Source organism: Boleophthalmus pectinirostris, unplaced genomic scaffold, assembly GCF_026225935.1.
Source record: "Boleophthalmus pectinirostris isolate CB_2022bp ecotype Guang Dong unplaced genomic scaffold, ASM2622593v1 HiC_scaffold_1, whole genome shotgun sequence".
Lineage (NCBI taxonomy): Eukaryota > Metazoa > Chordata > Actinopteri > Gobiiformes > Gobiidae > Boleophthalmus > Boleophthalmus pectinirostris.
Window position 1 is genome coordinate 5,228,840 of NW_026570970.1, and position 19,705 is coordinate 5,248,544.

General features: G+C 43.1%; 2 protein-coding genes across 2 annotated transcripts in view; one reads left to right on the top strand and one right to left on the bottom strand.

The window, feature by feature from the left end:
* The window catches only part of LOC110159509 (contactin-associated protein-like 5), a 195,472-nt gene that overhangs the window by 119,073 nt on the left and 56,694 nt on the right, over positions 1-19,705 (bottom strand). The window lies entirely within an intron of this gene.
* LOC110159508 (type-2 ice-structuring protein-like) overlaps positions 1,916-19,705 on the top strand; it is a 31,022-nt gene continuing 13,232 nt past the window's right edge. Inside the window, exon 1 of the mRNA XM_020924065.2 lies at positions 1,916-2,090. Coding sequence (XP_020779724.1) covers positions 2,025-2,090 — 66 coding nt within the window. The 5' untranslated portion in view covers positions 1,916-2,024. The remainder of the gene's footprint in view (positions 2,091-19,705) is intronic.

The window sequence follows — 19,705 nt, forward strand, 5'->3', positions numbered from 1 at the left end:
TCTCTCCCTTTTCCTTCTCCTCCTCCTTCTCTCCCTGCCCTCTTCGCTCTTCTTCTCTCCCTCCCTCCTCCTCATCTTCCTCTCCTTGCTCTCTCCTCCCTTCTTCTATCTCTCCTCCTCCTCTTCCTCTCCTTTCTCCTCCCCTCTCTCCTTTCTCCTCTACTCTCCTCTCCCCTCTCTTTTCCCCTCGACTCTCTCCTTTCTCCTCCCCTCTCTCCTTTCTTCTTCCCTCTCTCCTTTCTCCTCTCCCCTTTCTCCTCCCCTCTCTCCTTTCTCCTCTCCTCTCTCCTTTCCTCCCCTTCTCTCCTTTCTCCTCTCCTTCTCTCCTCCCCTTCTCTCCTTTCTCCTCCTCTTTTCTCCTTTTTCCTCCCCTCTCTCCTTTCCCCTCGACTCTCTCCTTTCTCCTCTCCTCTCTCCTTTCTTCTTCCCTCTGTCCTTTCTCCTCTCTTTCTCCTCTCTCCTTTCTCCTCTCCTCTCTTCTTCAATCCCTCCTCCTCTTCCTGCCCCCTCCTCTCTTCTCCCCCTCTTCCTCCTCTCCCTGCCCTCTGTTCTCTTCTTCTCTCCCTCCTCCTGCCCCTCATCTTCCTCTCCTTGATCTCTCCTCCCTTCTTCTATCTCTCCTCCTCCTCCTCCTCTATTCCCCTCTCTCCTTTCTCCTCTCCCCTTTCTCCTCCCCTCTCTCCTTTCTCCTCTCTCCTCCCCCTCTCTCCTTTCTCCTCCTCTTCTCTCCTTTTCTCCCTTCCTCCTTCCCCTCTCCTCTCCTTCTCTCCTTCTCCTTCCTCTCTCTCTTTCTCCTCTCCTCTCTCCTCCCCTCTCCTTCTCTCCTCCCTCTCTCCTTTCTCCTCTCCTTCTCTCCTTTCTCCTCCTTTTCTCCTCCTCTTTTCTCCTTTTCTCCTCCTCCTTTCTCCTCCCCTCTTCCCTTCTCTCCCCTTCTCTCCTCTCCTCCCTTTCTCTCCTTTCTCCTCTCCTCTCTCCTTTCTTCTTCCTCTGTCCTTTCTCCTCTCTTTCTCCTCTCTCCTTTCTCCTCTCCTCTCTTCTTCTATCTCTCCTCTTCCTCTATTCCCCTCTCTCCTTTCTCCCTCCCCTTTCCTCCTCCCCTCTCTCCTCTCCTTTCTCCTCTCCCTCTCTCTCCCTTCTTCCCTCCTTTCTCTCCTTTCTCCTCTCTCCTTTCTCTCTCTCTCTCCTCCTCCTCCTTTTTCTCCTCCTCTTTTCTCCTTTTTCCTCCCCTCTCTCATTCCTCCTCTCCTTTCTCCTCCCTTCTCTCCTCCTCCTTTCTCCTCCTTTCTTTCTCCCCCTCCCTCCCTTTCTCCCCTCTCCTTTTCTCCTTCTCCTTCTCCTCCTCCCTTCTCCTCCTTTCTCCTCTCCCTTCTCTCTCCTCCTTCTCTCCTTCTCTCCTCCTCCCCTTCCTCTCTTCTTCTCTCCTTTCTCCTCCTCTTCCTTTCCTTTCTCCTCCCCCCCTCTCTCCTCCCCTCCTCCTCCCTCTCCTTCCTCTCCCTCTCTCCTTTCTCCTCCCCTCTCTCCTTCCTCCTCCCCTCTCTCCTTCTCTTTCTCTCTTTCTCCTCCCCTCCCTCCTCTCCTCCTCCCTCTCTCCTTCTCCTCCCCTCTCCTTTCCTCCTCCCCACTCTCCTTTCTCCTCCCCTCTCTCCTTTCTCCTCCCCTCTCTCCTTTCCTCTCTCCTTCCCCTCCCCTCTCTCCTTTCTCCTCTCCTCTCCCTCTCTCCTTTCTCTAAACATTAAACTCTGCTCGTGCGCCAGAGCTGCGGCGCTGGGCAGGAACGTCGGCGAGGACGCGGAGCCTGGCGAGTCGTGCAGTTTCTGAAAGAGAGAAATATTCACCTGGACGCGATCAACATCTCCGCGTGCCACACCCCACCTGCCGGTGCGTAGGAAACACAAAACAGAACTACTACGCCGAGGAAAGAAGTTGAAAGGATCTGAAGTCTGTTTGAATGAGCATCTGACTAAGAAAACGTCCGATATTTCTCGTGAATCCTGAAGAAAAACATCAAGATCAAATCAACGTGGATGAGAAACTGTAAGGTTTTCATTCAACTTCAGGGAGCCACTCCGGATCGAGACAAAGTGACACTGGTAAGGGATCGCAAAGATCTGGATCAGTTCAGATAATGAAACTCTATAGAGGCTTTGCACCGTCACGTGACGCCTACAGCAACAGTACCTACGCCGCCATGACACCGGCACACTGTCATTGACTTCAGCAGCATCGCAGAAACATGGGCAGGTTTTGTTGTGTATTTGGTTGTTCTACATCACAGGTGTCAAACATAAGGCCCAGGGGCCAGATCCGGCCCTCCAAGACCTTTAATGTGGCCCTTGGGTGATTTTCTACTAAAATATTTAAATTATATTTCCTATTAAAATATTGGTAATTTTCTGTGGTGTTTATCACAGCAGCGTCTCCAGCGTCTCTGTACGTGGCCCCTCCCACCAGAGCAGCACAAATGAAGACTTGTCTCTTTCCAAACGCTCTTAAAGGACGATCGTTTTGACTGTTGACCGTGACACCCTCATCAGAAAAATGTCCAACATGAGAAAAGTGGAGCCGAGTGCAGGATTTTACAACAAAAATTGACTTATTCCTGTTTGCAGACAAGTTCATGTTAAAATATTGTGTTGAAATTGAATTTTTCTTCAAAGTTTCCAGTTGTTCATAATATTATAATATTATAATAAGAAAGAGTTCATCAATTAAAAAAGATTTCTGTAATAGATTTGTGTTTCTCTGCACAAATATTTTAAGTTATTGTAATTTTTGGGGTTTATATGACATGAGTTTTCTGATTCCGGCCCCTTTGGGATCAAAGTAGGTTGGATACGGCACTTGGACCAAAATGAGTTTGACACCCCTGGTCTAGACACTCTTAATGGGATAAAATGAATCGTTTCTTCACTGTTCCTCTGGAAATGACTCATCAGGATCAAACAAGGGAATTATCGGAAAAAAACGGGAATTATGGTTAACATAAACTGCGAAGAGATTTCCTATGGTACCATCAAGACACACTCACGTCACTTTCATCAAGGTATTTGCTATTTAAATTGTTTCATATCTTATTTAATGAGAGAAGCACATTTACTGAACTAAAATGTAAAAAGAAAACATTTGCAGTGTGAGTGGCAGTAGAAACTGTATCTTCCAGCGCACATATAAACATGTCACTCGTCGTAGGACCCATGTTTTCTTTATTGTCTTGCTTATCCCAACTATGTCTTCTAGAATTAATCGTTTTTTTGCGAGTGGATCTTTCTAACGTTCGCGAGGATCTTTTCATGGCCGATTCTTTCGAGGTTCGGCTCACAGACTCTTCGACTCATGCGCCGTGTTGATCATCGGAGCCCAATGTGGGTTCGTTGAATCGTAAACGAGTGCGGGTTTTCCTGGATAAATGAATGAAATTTTAGTTCAGTAAATGTGCTTCTTTCATTAAATAAGCTATGAAACCAATTTAAATAGCAAATACCTTGATGAAACTTCGGGTGTCTTGATGGTACAATAGGAAATCTCTTCGTGGTTTATTTTTGCTATAATCCACGTCTTTTTTTTTGATAATTCCCTTGTTTGATCCCTGATGAGTCATTTCCAGAGGAATAGTAAAGAAATGATTCGTTTTATCCCGTTAAGAGCGTCTAGAACAACCAAATACACAACAAAACCTGCCCATGTTTCTCCGATGCTGCTGAAGTCAATGACATAGTCGTGCCCGGTGTCATGGCGGCGTAGGTACCGTTGCTATAGGGGTCACGTGACGGTGCAAAGCCTCTATAGGCGAGTTTCATTGTTGGCAAAAGCGCGTGTTGCATGCTGGGAATTATTTTGGTCGGCGGCAATAAACACTAATTGAACATGACGGACGGAGCGAGAAAGCACGTAAAGGGTATTGATCCTGGTTATTTATCCACTCTAACAGCAGAGGACCCAAGACCATTTGACCAGAAATTGGTCATAAGCATCGACGGAGCCAAATCACCCTTTTCAACCCCGACAAAAGGTGGACCAAACCAAATTTCTGGTCAGAATCTCCAACTACCTGGACAAATATTCACTTGGGCGATATCCACAATGACTTGGTGGAAACTCCTGGGCCATTCACAGCAGAAAAGATGAAAACCTCCAAGAGTCTCGATGTGTTGTTGAACTTGTTGGAGTCCACGGTTTGTTAGGATCTTCTACGTTTGCTCTGCGGATGTTTGAAAGTCGTTTAATTCACCGTTAGCGGTTCTTTTCACTCAGAATACGAAAAAGACATTTTCCTTCTTCCGTGCTTCTATTTGTGCATCCGATAATGCAGCAGGAATTTACCATTATCGGGGATAAATTCACGAGGTTACGCACTGTGTTTGACGCTATCGTGTTTCTTGCCTCCGACCAAAATATTTTCCAGCAGCAACGCGGGCTTTTAATAACAATGACGTCAACTGAAACTCGCCTATTCGCCAATGACTTTTCATAGGCTGCGTTCAGACTGCAGCCTGAAGTGACCCAAATCTGATTTTTTGACCTCTATGTTCCTGTATCTGATCTTTTAATGTCAGTCTGAACGACACAGATCAAATTTTTTTCAAATGTGACCCAGGACACTTGGATATGTGCTCCTGAAACTGATACATATCTGATCTTTTGACATGTGACTTCAGTCTGAACGGCCAAAGTGCATTCATCCACCTACACGTTATCAACAAGACACAAACGTCACTATTCTGCACTGAAGTCGGCGAAAATTGTTAATGAACTCTGTGTCACTGAAGTGAAGCACATCACCACTCACCACTCTTGGCTCCGTCTCCACATCCACACGTTCCTTTCAACGGACTGAACCACAAAACACCACGACCAAAAACCTCGTCCTTCTCCTTCTCAATCTCCTCCTTAAAACAAGTAAGTTGTTCATGTTCTGGCTCCGGTACGAGAGGAACTTTAAAATCTCCAGGTGCTCGATGCTGCGTCCATGTTTGGACAACTTCTGTAAACACAGAGACGCTCGCTGCGGTTGACGTCGTCGTGTCTCCAGTGTCACATGTGGGACACTTTTGGGCCGTTTAATGTTCACACTGGAGTCACATACAAGTCACATTTAATTGGAAATGTGAACGACCTCGCAAAAACATCGGATTTCACAAAAAAATCGGAATTGAGCGTTAAGCCCTGCAGTCTGAACGTAGCCCTAGTGCCTTAGAAATGGGGAAAGTAACTATGTTTCTGGGGAAATAAAATTAAATCGCGAATTGGATTATTTACGGACGCCCGGAGTGAGACAGCACGAAGAGCGATTATATAGGCGAGTTTCAGTTGACGTTATTGTTATTAAAAGCCCGCGTTGCTGCTGGGAAATATTTTGGTCGGAGGCAAGAAACACGATAGCGTCAAACACAGTGCGTAACCTCGCGTATTTATCCCCGATAATGGTAAATTCCTGCTGCATTATCGGCAGTGTTGGGAAGGTGACTTTTAAAATGTAATCCCCTACAGATTACAGATTACATATCCCAAAATGTAGTTTGTAACGTAATCCATTAAGTTACTTAAAGTGAGTAATGTAATCTGAATACTTTGGATTACTTGATTTGCTGTAGAGAAGCAAAGACGAGGAAATCTTCACATAACATGTTTTGTTTTGTCTGATAAAAGAAAATAAAAAGTCCACACTTTACTGAACCAAATTAAAAATATTATTGACAGAAGACGAGGAGACACGTCCACGCAGCAGGATTTAGTCCTGTTAAATCCTGTTTGGGACATAGTTTAGACCTGGTTTAGTCCTAGTTTATACCTGAAAACTGAAAAAAAAAGTGAAAACAGGAAAATCCCTCTGTGTAATCCATTTATTTCAACAAAGTAACTGTAATCCAAATACCACTCACTGAAACAGTAACTGTAACTGAATACAGTTACTCATCATTTGTTCTCTGATTACGTAACTCTGGTACATGTAATCTGTTACTCCCCGACACTGATTATCGGATGCACAAACAGAAGCACAGAAGAAGGAAAATGTCTTTTTCGTATTCTGAGTGAAAAGAACCGCTAACGGTGAATTAAACGTCTTTCAAACATCCGCAGAGCAAACGTAGAAGATCCTAACAAACCGTGGACTCCAACAAGTTCAACAACACATCGAGACTCTTGGAGGTTTTCATCTTTTCTGCTGTGAATGGCCCAGGAGTTTCCACCAAGTCATTGTGGATATCGCCCAAGTGAATATTTGTCCAGGTAGTTGGCGATTCCGACCAGAAATTTGGTTTGTTCCACCTTTTGTCGGGGTTGAAAAGGGTGATTTGGCTCCGTCGATGCTTATGACCAATTTCTGGTCAAATGGTCTTGGGTCCTCTGCCGTTAGAGTGGATAAATAACCGGGATCAATACCCTTTACGTGCTTTCTCGCTCCGTCCGTCATGTTCAATTAGTGTTTATTGCCACCGAACAAAATAATTCCCAGCATGCAACGCGCGCTTTTGTCAACAATGAAACTCGCCTATAGACACGCTCGTGCACTTTCTTGCTTGTTTTGTTTATTTATTAGAACTACTCTGGGAACTTTTCGTAAAGATTCTGTGGGAGAAACGTTAATTCTACTACGGATTACAAGGACAAAAAGCACGGAATGATTTACAGCTAGTAGAGATGGACAGGAGACTAGATTTATGTTGGACTTCGGGGACTTGGGACTAGGTGGATCTGGGACAACAGGGACAATCTGGGACATTAAAGTGACTTTCAGCCAAAGTGAACTCGGGACAACTGGGACGTGGGGTTTTCTGGACGTGGGACTTATTGGACTTACCGAGTACAGTCAGAGAATGTGCATGTGTGTGTGTTTGAGTGTGTGTGTGTGTGTGTCTGTGGGTGCTTGTTCTGTTGGTCCAGGGCGGTGTCATGTGTACGTGTGGGTGTGTGCGTATTACTCGTATGCGTGAAGGAGAGACGGAGATTAAGCAAGAAAATTATTCAAACTGATGATGGCAAATGAACACGAATTCACTGACATCTTCAAAGACGTGGATGACAATGAATTCATATAGAAAGCTGTTAGAATCATAAATAATGCTGATTACTATGCCCCATTAAACTAAATACATTAAAATGACATGATCTTGTTGATGTAAACCAGTGGTGCTCAATACGTCGATCGCGATCTACCAGTCGATCGCCAAGGTCGTGTGGGTAGATCGCCGTGTCTCGTCTCGGACTCGGTCTCGTCTCTCGCTCGAGGTCTGACACTCAACAAGTGCGATCATATTACGGCCGCTGCTGTTGGCAATAAACTTGTAGCGGGGTGCGGGAGCGTGCGGAGCGTCTCACTTTAGCCTGCGCGCCATTTGGAACACGCGGATACTGTGCGGCGCATCACAATCACACACTGCGCGCGGCTCGTCCGCAACAGCGTTAGTCCTCGTGTACCAGCGTGTATCACAGGGCAGGTTAAACTTTTTTTTTTAAAACATCCTACCTGTCCATCAGCTCACGTCAGCGCACCGCCCCTCGCCTTCTCACGCTCTCGCTCTTTCCCGCGTAAAGCGCACGGGCTCCTGCCACAATCCGCGCAGATTAGAAGGACAAGACAAAACGCGAAGCAAAAACTGATCTAAATTTATGTTAGTTTTAACTTCTTAGGTTCTTTTTAAAGACAATGCAGTAAAGTGTATTTACCTTGTTGACATGTTTCGGCTGCAATAAATCACACATAGGGGAAACAGGCCGGGCATTTCACATCCGAAAAAAGGAACACCAAAAGGAATGCGAAAAGGAAACGTTAGGGAGACTCACCAGAACACAAAAAGACAAAGCAGAACAGGAAAACCTAAAATCCGCCATATCAGACACTGTAAAAGGAACAACCACATTATGGATCGGGACGGGGCTCGGGTCATTGGATCGGAAAACAACAAGTTCAAACGCTGGATCAAGGAGGACATTGAAATCAGAAAGCGAGGCACGGACAGCATTAACCGTGATGACGGAGCGTTCCTCCTTTCACACACCTGGGACACCCTCCTCCAGAGACACCGGGCGACGGGAGGCGTGGTCAGTCTGAGCGACCTGCCAGGTCCATCAGGCTGACCACGCCTACAGGAAGTAACAACAGCTGATATACGACACGTCACCACCAACACCGGGGACACTTGTGAAGATGCAGCAGCCGAAACATGTCAACAAGGTAAATACACTTTACTGCATTGTCTTTAAGAAGAACCTAAGAAGTTAAAGTATATAAGAAGACATAATGAACATCATTGGCTTTATGTTAGAGTGTTGGCACAGAGGAGCCAACAGCACAGAGCAGATCTACCGCGACATGTGGCTAAAGTTTGCCTAATAAACTACACAAATACATCTGGGTTTGGTTTGGTAAATGTGCAGAGGCTAAATCCCACTGTAAAACTCGTACTGACCATGTAACTCCAGTTAGGAACTTGAAAAAAACAGGTTTAAAAATCCTAATCACCGTCTTCACTTTTTTCAGTTTTCTGTAAAGTGCTTTGAAAGTTTTTAAAGGTTGTATAGAGGATTTTTTAAGGGAAGCGAAATACAGCGACCGTCCTTTTTCAAATGTTGTGCATGTGTGACACCACCTTCCTCAGTAGAAACATCTCCTCCTCCCGCCTCTTTACTCTAGAAATCACATTTGTTTACATCCAGTGCACGTTCAGAATCACTGTTGAAGTGACCTGACTAGAAATATTTTAGCGACCGACGCGTCAGTTTTTAGACCCTTCGGACTTTCTTTTGCGGCGAACTGGTCGTGAACTTTGTGCGAATTGCGAGGAAGCTACAGTTTGAAAAAGCCTCAAAGAACCGCCGCGTAAACCACATAATTCCCCGAGCGCCGACACTAAAAATGTAGGGAGTTTGACTGACAACCTAACAGCCAATAGAAAAAGAGGGAGCCTCGTTTTCTATTGGCTGATGTTTATCTGGCATCACTACGTCCACAATTGATAGATTTTCATTCTTTCTTTTTTTAAAATCATAATTACAAGGCTGCTGCGTCTCTGTAATGGTATTTTAAACTTTCAATGACAATTTGAAACTAAAAAAAAATCCTCCATACAACCTTTAAGTCCAGTGCAGTTTACTTGACTTTGTAGTCGGTTGATTATTTTTGACTTGGACATTTTATAAGTAGCTCGCATTCTGAAAAACAGTGGGCGCCCCTGATTCAAGTCATTACGAACATAAAAAGTTTAATTGTGTTGTGCAGTATTCTCTCAGGACGTTATGCAACATACCTCAAAATGTGTCGTACATGTAAGAATTCATAATACATTTACAAATAAATATATGTTTTTCAGACACGATCATTTTAAAAGGAGCTCACATGCTGAAAAAGTCTGGGCAGCCCTGATCTAAACACGGCAGTTGTCATGTTTAAGGCACATAACAATCTGCTCCCTCAGAGTTTCCAGGAGATGTTCAAACCCAGACAGAGTGAGGAGAGTCTGAGAGGATCCAGACTCTTTCAGAAAACTCCTTGTGACGAGGAGCAGGATGAAGAGTCTCTGTGTCTCCATCAGAGGAGCTCATCTGGAACTTTAAAAGGCTCTAAAACTATTTACACATTTAAAAAATATATATATGAGTAAAATTATAGAGAAATATATTTCTCCTGTCCTTTAATTCTCCTTTCCTCTCTCCTCCCCTCTGTCCTTCCTCCTCTTTTATCTCCTTTCTCCTCCTCTTCTCTCCTTTCTCTCTCCCCTCTCTCCTTTCTCCTTTCTCCTCTCCTTCTCTCCTTTCTCCTCCCTCTCCTCCTCTCTCCTTTCTCCTCTCCTCTCTCCTTTCTCCTCCCTTCTCTCCTCTCTCCTTTCTCCTCTCCTTGTCCTTTCTCCTCCCCTCTGTCCTTCCTCCTATTTTCTCTCCTTTCTCCTCCCCTTCTCCTTTCTCCTCTCCTTTTCCTTTCTCCTCCCTTCTCTCCTTTCTCCTCCCCTCTCTCCTTTCTCCTCCCCTTCTCTCCTTTCTCCTCTCCTTCTCTCCCTTCTCTCCTTTCTCCTCTCCTCTCTCCTTTCTCCTCCCCTTCTCTCCTTTCTCCTTCCCCTCTCTCCTTTCTCTCTCTCCTCCCTTCTCCTCCCCTTCTCTCCTTCTCCCTTCTCCTTTCTCTCTCTTTCTTCCTCCCTTCTCTCCTTTCTCCTCTCTCCTTTCTCTCCTTTCTCCCTCTCCTTCTCTCCTTTCTCTCTCCTTTTCTCCTTTCTCCTCCCCTCTCTCCTTTCTCCTCCCCTTCTCTCCTTTCTCCTCTCTTCTCTCTTTTCTTCTTCCCTCTCTCCTTGGACACACCATTTGATAAAAGAGATAAGATCAGTGCGGTGTGCAGAAGCAGAGGATCCAGGAGGAGGTGAAGTTCATGTGGACAAAATTACACTGCCTCTCTCTTTCTCTCTTTCTCTCTCTCTTTCTTTCTTTCTTTCACTCTCCGCCCTTCTCCATCCCCCTCTCTCTCCTCTCCTCTCACTTCCCCGACTCTCTCTATATAATACTATATCTCTCTCTCTCCCTCTTTCACTCCGTCTTCTCTCCTCCCTCCTCCTCTTTCTCTTTTTCGCTCTCTCTCTCTCGACTTATCTCCCTCTTTCTTTCTTTCCTTCCTTCCCTCCCTCACTTCAGCTTTCTCTTTATTGCTCTCTCTGCTGCTCTCTCACTCCCTCTATCTTTTTATCTCTCTCTCTCGATCACTCACTCTCTACCTACCCCCCCCTCTCTTTCTCACTCCCTCTCTACTCTCTCTATTTATCTTTCTCTCATTTCCTCCTCCTCTCTTCCTCCCTTTCTCTCTCTCCCTCTCTATTTATCTTTCTTCCATTTCCTCCTTTTCTCTCTCGGTTTCTCTCTTTCTCAATCTCTCTCTCCACCCTCTCTCTCTCTCTATTTATCTTTAATTTCCTTCTTTTCTCTCTCCTTCTCTTTCTCTCTCTCTCTTCCTCTCTCTCTCCACCCTTCCCATCTATTTATCTCTCATTTCCTCCTTTTCTCTTTCTTTCTCTCTCCCTCTCTTTCTCTCCACCCTCTCTATCCACCTTTCTCTCATTTCTTAATTTTCTCTTTCTCTCTCGCTCTTTTCCTCTCTCTGTATCCATCTATCCTTCTCTTTCTCACTCCCTCTCCATCCTTTTTCTCATTTTCTCCTCCTCTCACTCTTCCTCTCTCTCTCTCTCTGCACCCTCTCTATCTATTTATCTTTCATTTCCTCCTTTTCTGTTTCTCGCTCTCTCTCTCTTCACCCTTTCAATCTATTTATCCTTCTCTCATTTCCTCCTCCACTCTCTCTCTCTTTCTCTCTCTCTCTTTCTCCATCCCTCTCTTCCTCTCTCTCGCCATCCTCTATCTATTCATCTTTCTCACGTTTCCTCCTCTCTTCCCCTTCCTCCCTCTCTCTATCCACCCTCCTTATCTTTCTCTCATTTCCTTCTCCACTCTCTCTCCTTCTCTCTCTCTCACTCTTCCTCCCTCTCTCTCTCAACGCTCTCTATCTATTTATCTTTCATTTCCTCCTTTTCTCTTTCTCTCTCTCTCTCTGTATCCATCTATCCCTCTCTTTCTAACTCCCTCCCCGTCCTTTCTCTCATTTTCTCCTCCTCTCTTTCTTTCTCTCTTTCCCTCCCTCTCTCTCCACCCTCTATCTATTTATCCTTCTCTCATTTCCTTCTCAGCTCTCTCTCTCTCCTTCCCTCTTTCCCTCCATCTCTTCCTCTCTCTCCCCACCCTCTCTACTCATCTTTCATTTCCTCCTTTTCTCTCCCTCCCTTTCTTTCTATCGTTCTCTCATTTCCTCCTTTTCTCTTTCTCTCTCTCCACCCTCTCTCTCATTTCCTCCTCCTCTCTTCTTGTCACTCTTTCTCTCTATCGCTCTCTTTTTCACTCCCTCTCTTCCCTCTATTTATCTTTCTCTCATTTTCTCCTCCACTCTTCCTCTCTCCCTCTCTCCCTCTCTCTCCACCCTCTCTATTTATCTTTCATTTCCTCCTTTTCTTTTCTCTGTCTGTCTTTCCCTCCCTCTCTTCCTCTCTATCTATTTATCTCTCATTTCCTCTTTTTCTCTCTCTTTCTTTCTCTCTCTCTTCCTCTCTCTCTCCACCTTTTCTATCTCATTATCCTTCTCTCATTTCCTCCTCCACTCTCTCTCTTTCTCTTTTCCTCTTCACTCTCTCTGTCTATTTCTCTTTCTCTCTCTTTTCCTCTCTCTCTTTCTCCACCCTTTCTATATAACTATTCTTTCTCTCTCTTTCCCTCCCTCTCTTCCTCTCTCTCTATCTTTCTCTCATTTCCTCCTTCTCTCTCTTTCTCTCACTCCACCCTCTCTATTCATCTTGCTCTCGTTTCCTCTCTGTCTCTCTCTCTCTCACTCCCTCTCCACTCTTTCTCTCATTTCCTCTCTCTCTCTCACTCTCTCTCTTTCTCTTTCTCTCTCTCCACCTCTCTCTCTGTCTATTTCTCTTTCTCTCTCTTTCCCTCCCTCTCTTCCTCTCTTTTCTCTGCCACACTCTGGACTCTTCGTCTGACCCGGGCGACCTGAGTTCTGCCCATTACTCATCCGCAGAGGGGCCGCGGATGGAGGGATGGAGGGATAGAGGGATGGAGGGATGAGGCGGGGGGGGGGGGGAGTGGCGGAGAGGTGGAAGAGAAGGGCTTCCCGGTCGCAGATAAACGGCCGTGAAACGTCAGAAACAAACAAAAAGCGTCAGGAGAGCGCGAAAAGAAAAGCAAAACACGACGCGGATCCGTGAAACGACTTGTTTGCTCTCTGTGCTGCGTCGCTCCCCCTTCAGAGCACCGTCACGTTACAATCAGCGTGCGTTTTTTTTTTTTTTTAGACAACGTTTTACGGAGAAGTGTCGCGTGGGAGCGTTGTGGGCGGAGCGTCGGACAGAATCGCACTGCTAACCGTTCAAATAGGGCCCGGTAGAGATCGCTAAATGATTGAAACTTGCATGGACGACAAATAAAAGCTCTTCAGGGAGGTTTTTTGACGTGGGAGCGAGATTATAACCTGGTAGAAAGTTCCAAAAGGTCACCAAGTTAACCGAGTTTACAAGAAGTGATCTGCTTTTTAGTATTTTTAGTATTTTTAATTTTTTTGTAACATTGTGAACGATTGAATAAATGTAATGGATAAACATGCATAGAAAACATAAATACATAGATATACAGAAGAAGTATTTATTTTCTGAATTATAACTATTACTTGTGTAACGGAATAAAAATCACGGTTCAGTTCGTCCATCGGTTTTGAGGTCACGGTTCGGTTCATTTTCGGTTCAGTTTGGGAACAAAATGCAAAACTATTTTCTTGTTGTTTATTAAATCAACAATTAGTTTTAACATTTTACAAATGGGAAAATAAAATAAATGCAAAGTGCTGCTTGGTAATACTAATAAGTTAAATAAAATATTCTCAAATAAACAACAAATGTATGAAATATTATTTTAAAAAAAAATTCCTTGTGAACAGTAAACAAAACTTTTCAAAAAGTGAAGTGCAGCAGCATGAAGTTTTACTCAATTTTCAGATTTTTTTGGCCGAAAAAAAAAAAAAAAAACGTTTTGTGCCGTTCCATGCCAGCGAAAAGAGAAGGTGAGGACCGCGACATGATGATTGTAGTTTTGCGAGGATTCACGTGGTTCGGAGGGAAGGTCAAGGCGGGGGGCAGTTGGTGTCAAAGTGGCCGCTCTAACTATAAAGCGCTGCGGGAAACACCGCCCCAAACACGGGCGAGTTTCCTCATGAATATTAAAGAGCCGAGTCTCCGTGTAGCTGCACATGTAGTGGTGGAATGTAAACACACACAAATTGTGCGAATTCACTCGTGCACAGACCTGCACCGGACCAAAAGTCTCGTAATGAAACGGTTCGATACGAATACATGAATGACTCTGTAAGACTCTGTAAGACTCTGCAAGACTCTGCTAGACTCTGTAAGACTCTGTAAGACTCTGTAAGACTCTGTAAGACTCTGCAAGACTCTGCAAGACTCTGCAAGACTCTGCAAGACTCTGTAAGACTCTGCAAAACTCCGTAAGACTCTGTAAGACTCTGCTAGACTCTGCTAGACTCTGTAAGACTCTGTAAGACTCTGTAAGACTCTGTAAGACTCCGTAAGACTCTGCAAGACTCTGCTAGACTCTGTAAGACTCTGCTCTGTAAGACTCTGTAAGACTCTGCTAGACTCTGCTAGACTCTGTAAGACTCTGCTAAGACTCTGTAAGACTCTGCTAGACTCTGCTAAGACTCTGTAAGACTCTGTAAGACTCTGTAAGACTCTGCAAGACTCTGCTAGACTCTGTAAGACTCTGCTAGACTCTGTAAGACTCCGCTAGACTCTGCTAGACTCTGTAAGACTCTGCTAGACTCTGTAAGACTCTGTAAGACTCTGCTAGACTCCGTAAGACTCTGTAAGACTCTGCTGCTAGACTCTGCAAGACTCTGCAAGACTCTGTAAGACTCTGCAAGACTCTGCAAGACTCTGCTAGACTCTGTAAGACTCTGCAAGACTCTGCTAGACTCTGTAAGACTCTGTAAGACTCTGCAAAACTCCGTAAGACTCTGCAAGACTCCGTAAGACTCTGCTAGACTCTGTAAGACTCTGCAAGACTCTGCTAAGACTCTGCAAGACTCCGTAAGACTCTGCTAGACTCCGTAAGACTCTGCTAGACTCTGTAAGACTCTGCTAGACTCTGTAAGACTCTGCTAGACTCCGTAAGACTCTGCTAGACTCCGTAAGACTCTGCTAGACTCTGTAAGACTCTGCTAGACTCTGTAAGACTCTGTAAGACTCTGCTAGACTCTGTAAGACTCTGCTAGACTCCGTAAGACTCTGCTAGACTCTGTAAGACTCTGTAGACTCTGTAAGACTCTGCTAGACTCTGTAAGACTCTGTAAGACTCTGCTAGACTCTGTAAGACTCCGCAAGACTCTGTAAGAGAAGAAAAAAAAAGCAAAGTCTACGTGAATGTGTTTCTAAACTCCACACAACTTCATTAGAAATATTTGGGTGAGTCTTGGAATCGAAATTCTCCACCGAACAAACGGCAAAAGAAGCTGTGATCTTGAAAAGTACTGCACGGGGCACGAGGCGGTTTGCAGTCTATAAACTCCTGAAGTTCAAAATCACTTTCAAACTTGACACTCACAGGCAGATTTTTTATTTATTTATTTATTTATTTTGAGCATCAAAATAATCACAAATGCTGAGCGGTGTAGGCAAATGGGTCAGCACAAAACAAATGTCGAAGATAATAAACTTGAATGTAATTATAAAAGACTACGTGGCAAATGAACTACATCATAATTCACAAAGATGTCACTGATAATAATCACTAGTCCTGCGCTCGAAGGAACAACCTCAGTATTTTATTTTCTTATCTTATCTTGATATGAGATTATATTGCCAGTCCAAGGTGAACTCTTATCATCTGTATTACTTTATATTGACTCTTGTGAGCTTTTAATCATCATTCATCAATCATTAATCATTAGAATGTTGTTACCTCCTCAAAAACAAACCTGGAGTTATGTTTGTTTTGTTTTGTGATGTTTGAGTAATCCTGCATTATTACCAGTGTTGGGGAGTAACAGATTACATGTACCACAGTTATGTAATCAGAGTACAAATGATGAGTAACTGTATTCAGTTACAGTTACTGTTTCAGTGAGTGGTAATTGGATTACAGTTACTTTGTTGAAATAAATATGGATTACACAGAGGGATTTTACAGTTTTCACATTTTGGGCTATATCTCCCTTTTTTTTTTTTTTTTTTTTTTTTTTTTTTGGTAACTCCACTCATTGCCGGACACTAAACCAGGTCAAAAACCAGGTCTAAACTAGATCTAAACCAGGTCTAGACCAGGACTAAAACCAGGTCTAGACCAGGTCTAAAACAGGATTTAACAGGATTCAACACTGTTTACAAGCAACAACACCTCGAGTTATTTTAATAGATCCATGGAATTACCACATGAGAAGAACCCAGCATAAATAAAAATAGTTTAAGGAAAAAAAAAAAAAAAAAAAAAAATATATAATATATATATATATCTATATATCTATATCTATATCTATATCTATATATCTATATATCTATATATATATATATATATATATTATATATATATATATTTATTTATTTATTTATTTAGTTAGGTGCATTCGTTCTCATCTTATCTGCACTTTTTTTTTTTTTTTACACCATATGCAGCAGCAAATGTGGCAGAAAAACTCCAGAGGAAACACTGAGGGAATGAACCATTCTGAATCACCAGAGCGGAGTAAGAACGAGGCCTTTCCTGTTGTTTTCACCTGGTTAAGTGTCTTGTTCAACAGCACAACAGCAGTCACCAGCAGTAGATCCACTCTAGACCATTTTAACGTTCTCTCATGCCAGTACTAAAAACGACGGCGACTGATAAAACAGTTCTGCAAAATGAAAGAACTCCTGCGGCCCTGAACGCACCACAACCACATCCCCGAACCTGCTCAGACGCTTCTCACTCCGCGGAAAAGCCCGAGACAAACAGTTTTCCTTTGATAAGATCTCAAGAAAGTCCGAGATCCTTAGATAAGACATGAACATTCACTCACGGATGCTGCGTCTGCGGGTCAGGTGACTCATATCAGGCAGTGTGTGTGCGTTTGTGTGTACGTGTGTGTGTCCTGAAGTGCCCTGAAAAAACTGTTGTGTTGTCACGTCATGATAAAGACTCTTGACACACTTAAACTGAAATGTGACTGCACTTGTTTAATGTTCTGGATCAATAAACGGGGACAAAGGACACACCCTTGTGGTGCGCCGTAAGTGAAGGCAAGGCAAGTTTATTTGTACAGCACAATTCGTACACAACGTAACTCAAAGTGCTTTACAGAATAAGAAATACATTAAAATCACAATAAAATCTAATCAAAACATAAATAATCATAGAGATTAAAAAAAAAAAAAAAAAGAGAGACATAAATTAGAGAGAAGAGTGCGGAATGAAAACCTTTCAGTCATATGCACAGTTAAACAGAGCATGAGTACGAGGTTTTTAACAGGGTTTATTCACTCTTAACAACCCGTGAGAACTGGCAGCATAGAAAACAATAAATAAAACATCAAAATCAACTCTGCACCTTAAAATATGAAACTTATATTAAACAAAAATAAAGCACACAAACCTCGTGGGCTGACATCCACGAGGGGGCTAATCGTTTAACTTGCTTCAGATTTTCTTTGTTATACACTAAATAAAAACAATAAACAAGTGTTTACATTGATATTCCTATAAAATTTTATCTGACTCTCTTATTCTTATCTTACTGGAGATATTCACATGTCCGTGGCAATGCGTTGACAGCAAGGTGCGCAGTTAATTAGGTTTGGGTGGAACTTTCTATTATACTTTGTTCCATATTGTGATTGACCACAAGATGACGCAAAGTAAAATATAAAGACAAACGCGAAATTAAATACATAAATATTTGGGACCGTTACAGAACCGTTTTGAGCCTGGATTTAAACAGCATCACAGAAGAGTCTGTTTCACATGTTCAGACTGTTGCAGGTTTTAGCTGCATGAACCTGAAACGCTGACTCCTCGTGTTTAGTCGTGACTCTGGGCACCAGCAGGAGGCCGGTCCCTGAGCTCCTCAGAGTGTGAGATGTTCATGCGGCACTAACATGTCACAGATGGACTTTGGTGCTCGGCCATGGAGAGACTTGTCCAGATAAAAGTCCATTCTCCCTTACTTTTTTCTTTTGGTTTATTAAAAAGTTTAATACACACACACACACACACACACACACACACACACAGCCACACTTTGCTGAACCAAACAGCACATCTTTATAAGAAAGTGTCAAATGGGATCAGAAGTTGTTTATATGTTTTATGAATTCTTTCTGGGCAGGTCTAAAATAAGTGAGAGCTGGTTTCATTTTTCAGTTTGTGTCCATTGTCCTTCTACGATGATTCTTTAGTGGATAACTAGGGGGTCACAACAAACGCAAACGCCGCAACAAATACAAATGTGACAACACAACAAAAAGACACAACAAACCAAAAAAAGCCACAACCGAAGTGACCGCGGGACTCTATTTTAATGCAAACGCCGCAACAAATACAAACGCCACCACACAAACGTGTTGTGTTAAAAGTTATTTCAATAAAGAAAGAAAGAAAGACAGACAGATATTTTGTTGTAATGCTTTGTAATGATTTTCAATTATGTGATATTTCAATAACATGGGATATGTTTTCTAGCCTGATTCATCAGACGGTTTCACTTTGTAGAAACCGTCTGACATCGCAGTGTTAGAATTAGTTCGCTCGACAGTAGGCCGGTACTTTTTATCATTTAACCAATCGCTTCTATTTGGTCATGACGTATGTAACGCGCCACTAACAGGGTTAACTGGTATATTAAACTTTTCCCAAATCCCGTAGGAAGAAGGACAATAATGTCTTTCCCCTTGATAAAATTCACCAAACATTCTCTTTGTTCCAGCTTTAAATCCTCAATTTCAGGAATCGTTGACAACACTGAATATATGTCTCTTCTCTGATTGGCTGCTGCCTGAACTCGCATTCCTGGTGTTTTTGTGAACCGTCTAGTGTATTTTTATTCCTGACCTAGTCGCTGGAGAGAAATTTAATTGAGGGGAGGCACTAGGTGGCGCCAGCCTGGCTATATGTTTTCTACATCCCATGTTATTTTTTTCCTCTTATGAGGTGAATTACCAAACAACTCTATCCATCTCCTCCTGGTCTGGCCCTTCCATCAAATTTTAGAACCCACAAGTCAAAAAGTTTGCCCACCCCTGGGCTAGACCCAAACTGACCTAAGCTTGTTTTCAGACATTTTATTCTCTATATCAGGGGTGTCAAACAAATTTTGGTTCAGGGACCGTATCCAGCCTATTTTGATCCTAAAGGGGCCAGATCAGAAAACTCATGTCATATAAACCCCCAAAATAACAATAAGTTCAAATATTTGGGCAGAGAAACACAAATCTATTACAGAAATCTTTTTTAATTGATGAACTCTTTGTTTTACAAAGTATTATAATATTATAAACAACCTGAAACTTTAAGAAAAATAAAATTTCAACACAATGTTTTAACATGAACTTGTATGTAAATAGGAATAAGTCCATTTTTGTTGTAAAATCCTGCACTCGGCTCCACTTTTCTCATGTTGGACATTTTTCTGATGAGGGTTTCACGGTCAACAGTCAAAACGATCGTCCTTTAAGAGCGTTTGGAAAGAGACAAGTCTTCATTTGTGCTGCTCTGGTGGGAGGGGCCACGTACAGAGACGCTGGAGACGCTGCTGTGATAAACACCACAGAAAATTAACAAGATTTTAATAGAAAATATAATTTAAATATTTTAGTAGAAAACCAGCCGTAGGCCAGATTAAAGGTCTTGGGGGCCACATCTGGCCCCCGGGCCGTATGTTTGACACCTGTGCTCGAGATCATTTTCATAACCCGTTCTTGCTTTAGACATTTCAGTTTTTTGTTTTTTTTTAACCTCCTTATATTCAGACACAAGTCCTTACTTCTGGGTCTTAAAGGTTGTATAGAGGATTTTCCAAGGAAGGAGAAATCCAGCGACTGTTTGTCCTTTTTCAAATGTTGCGCATGTGTGAAACCACCCCCCCTCCCCTACAGCTCCTACGTAGAAACGCCTCCTCCCTCCTCCTCCTTACGCCAGAAACAGG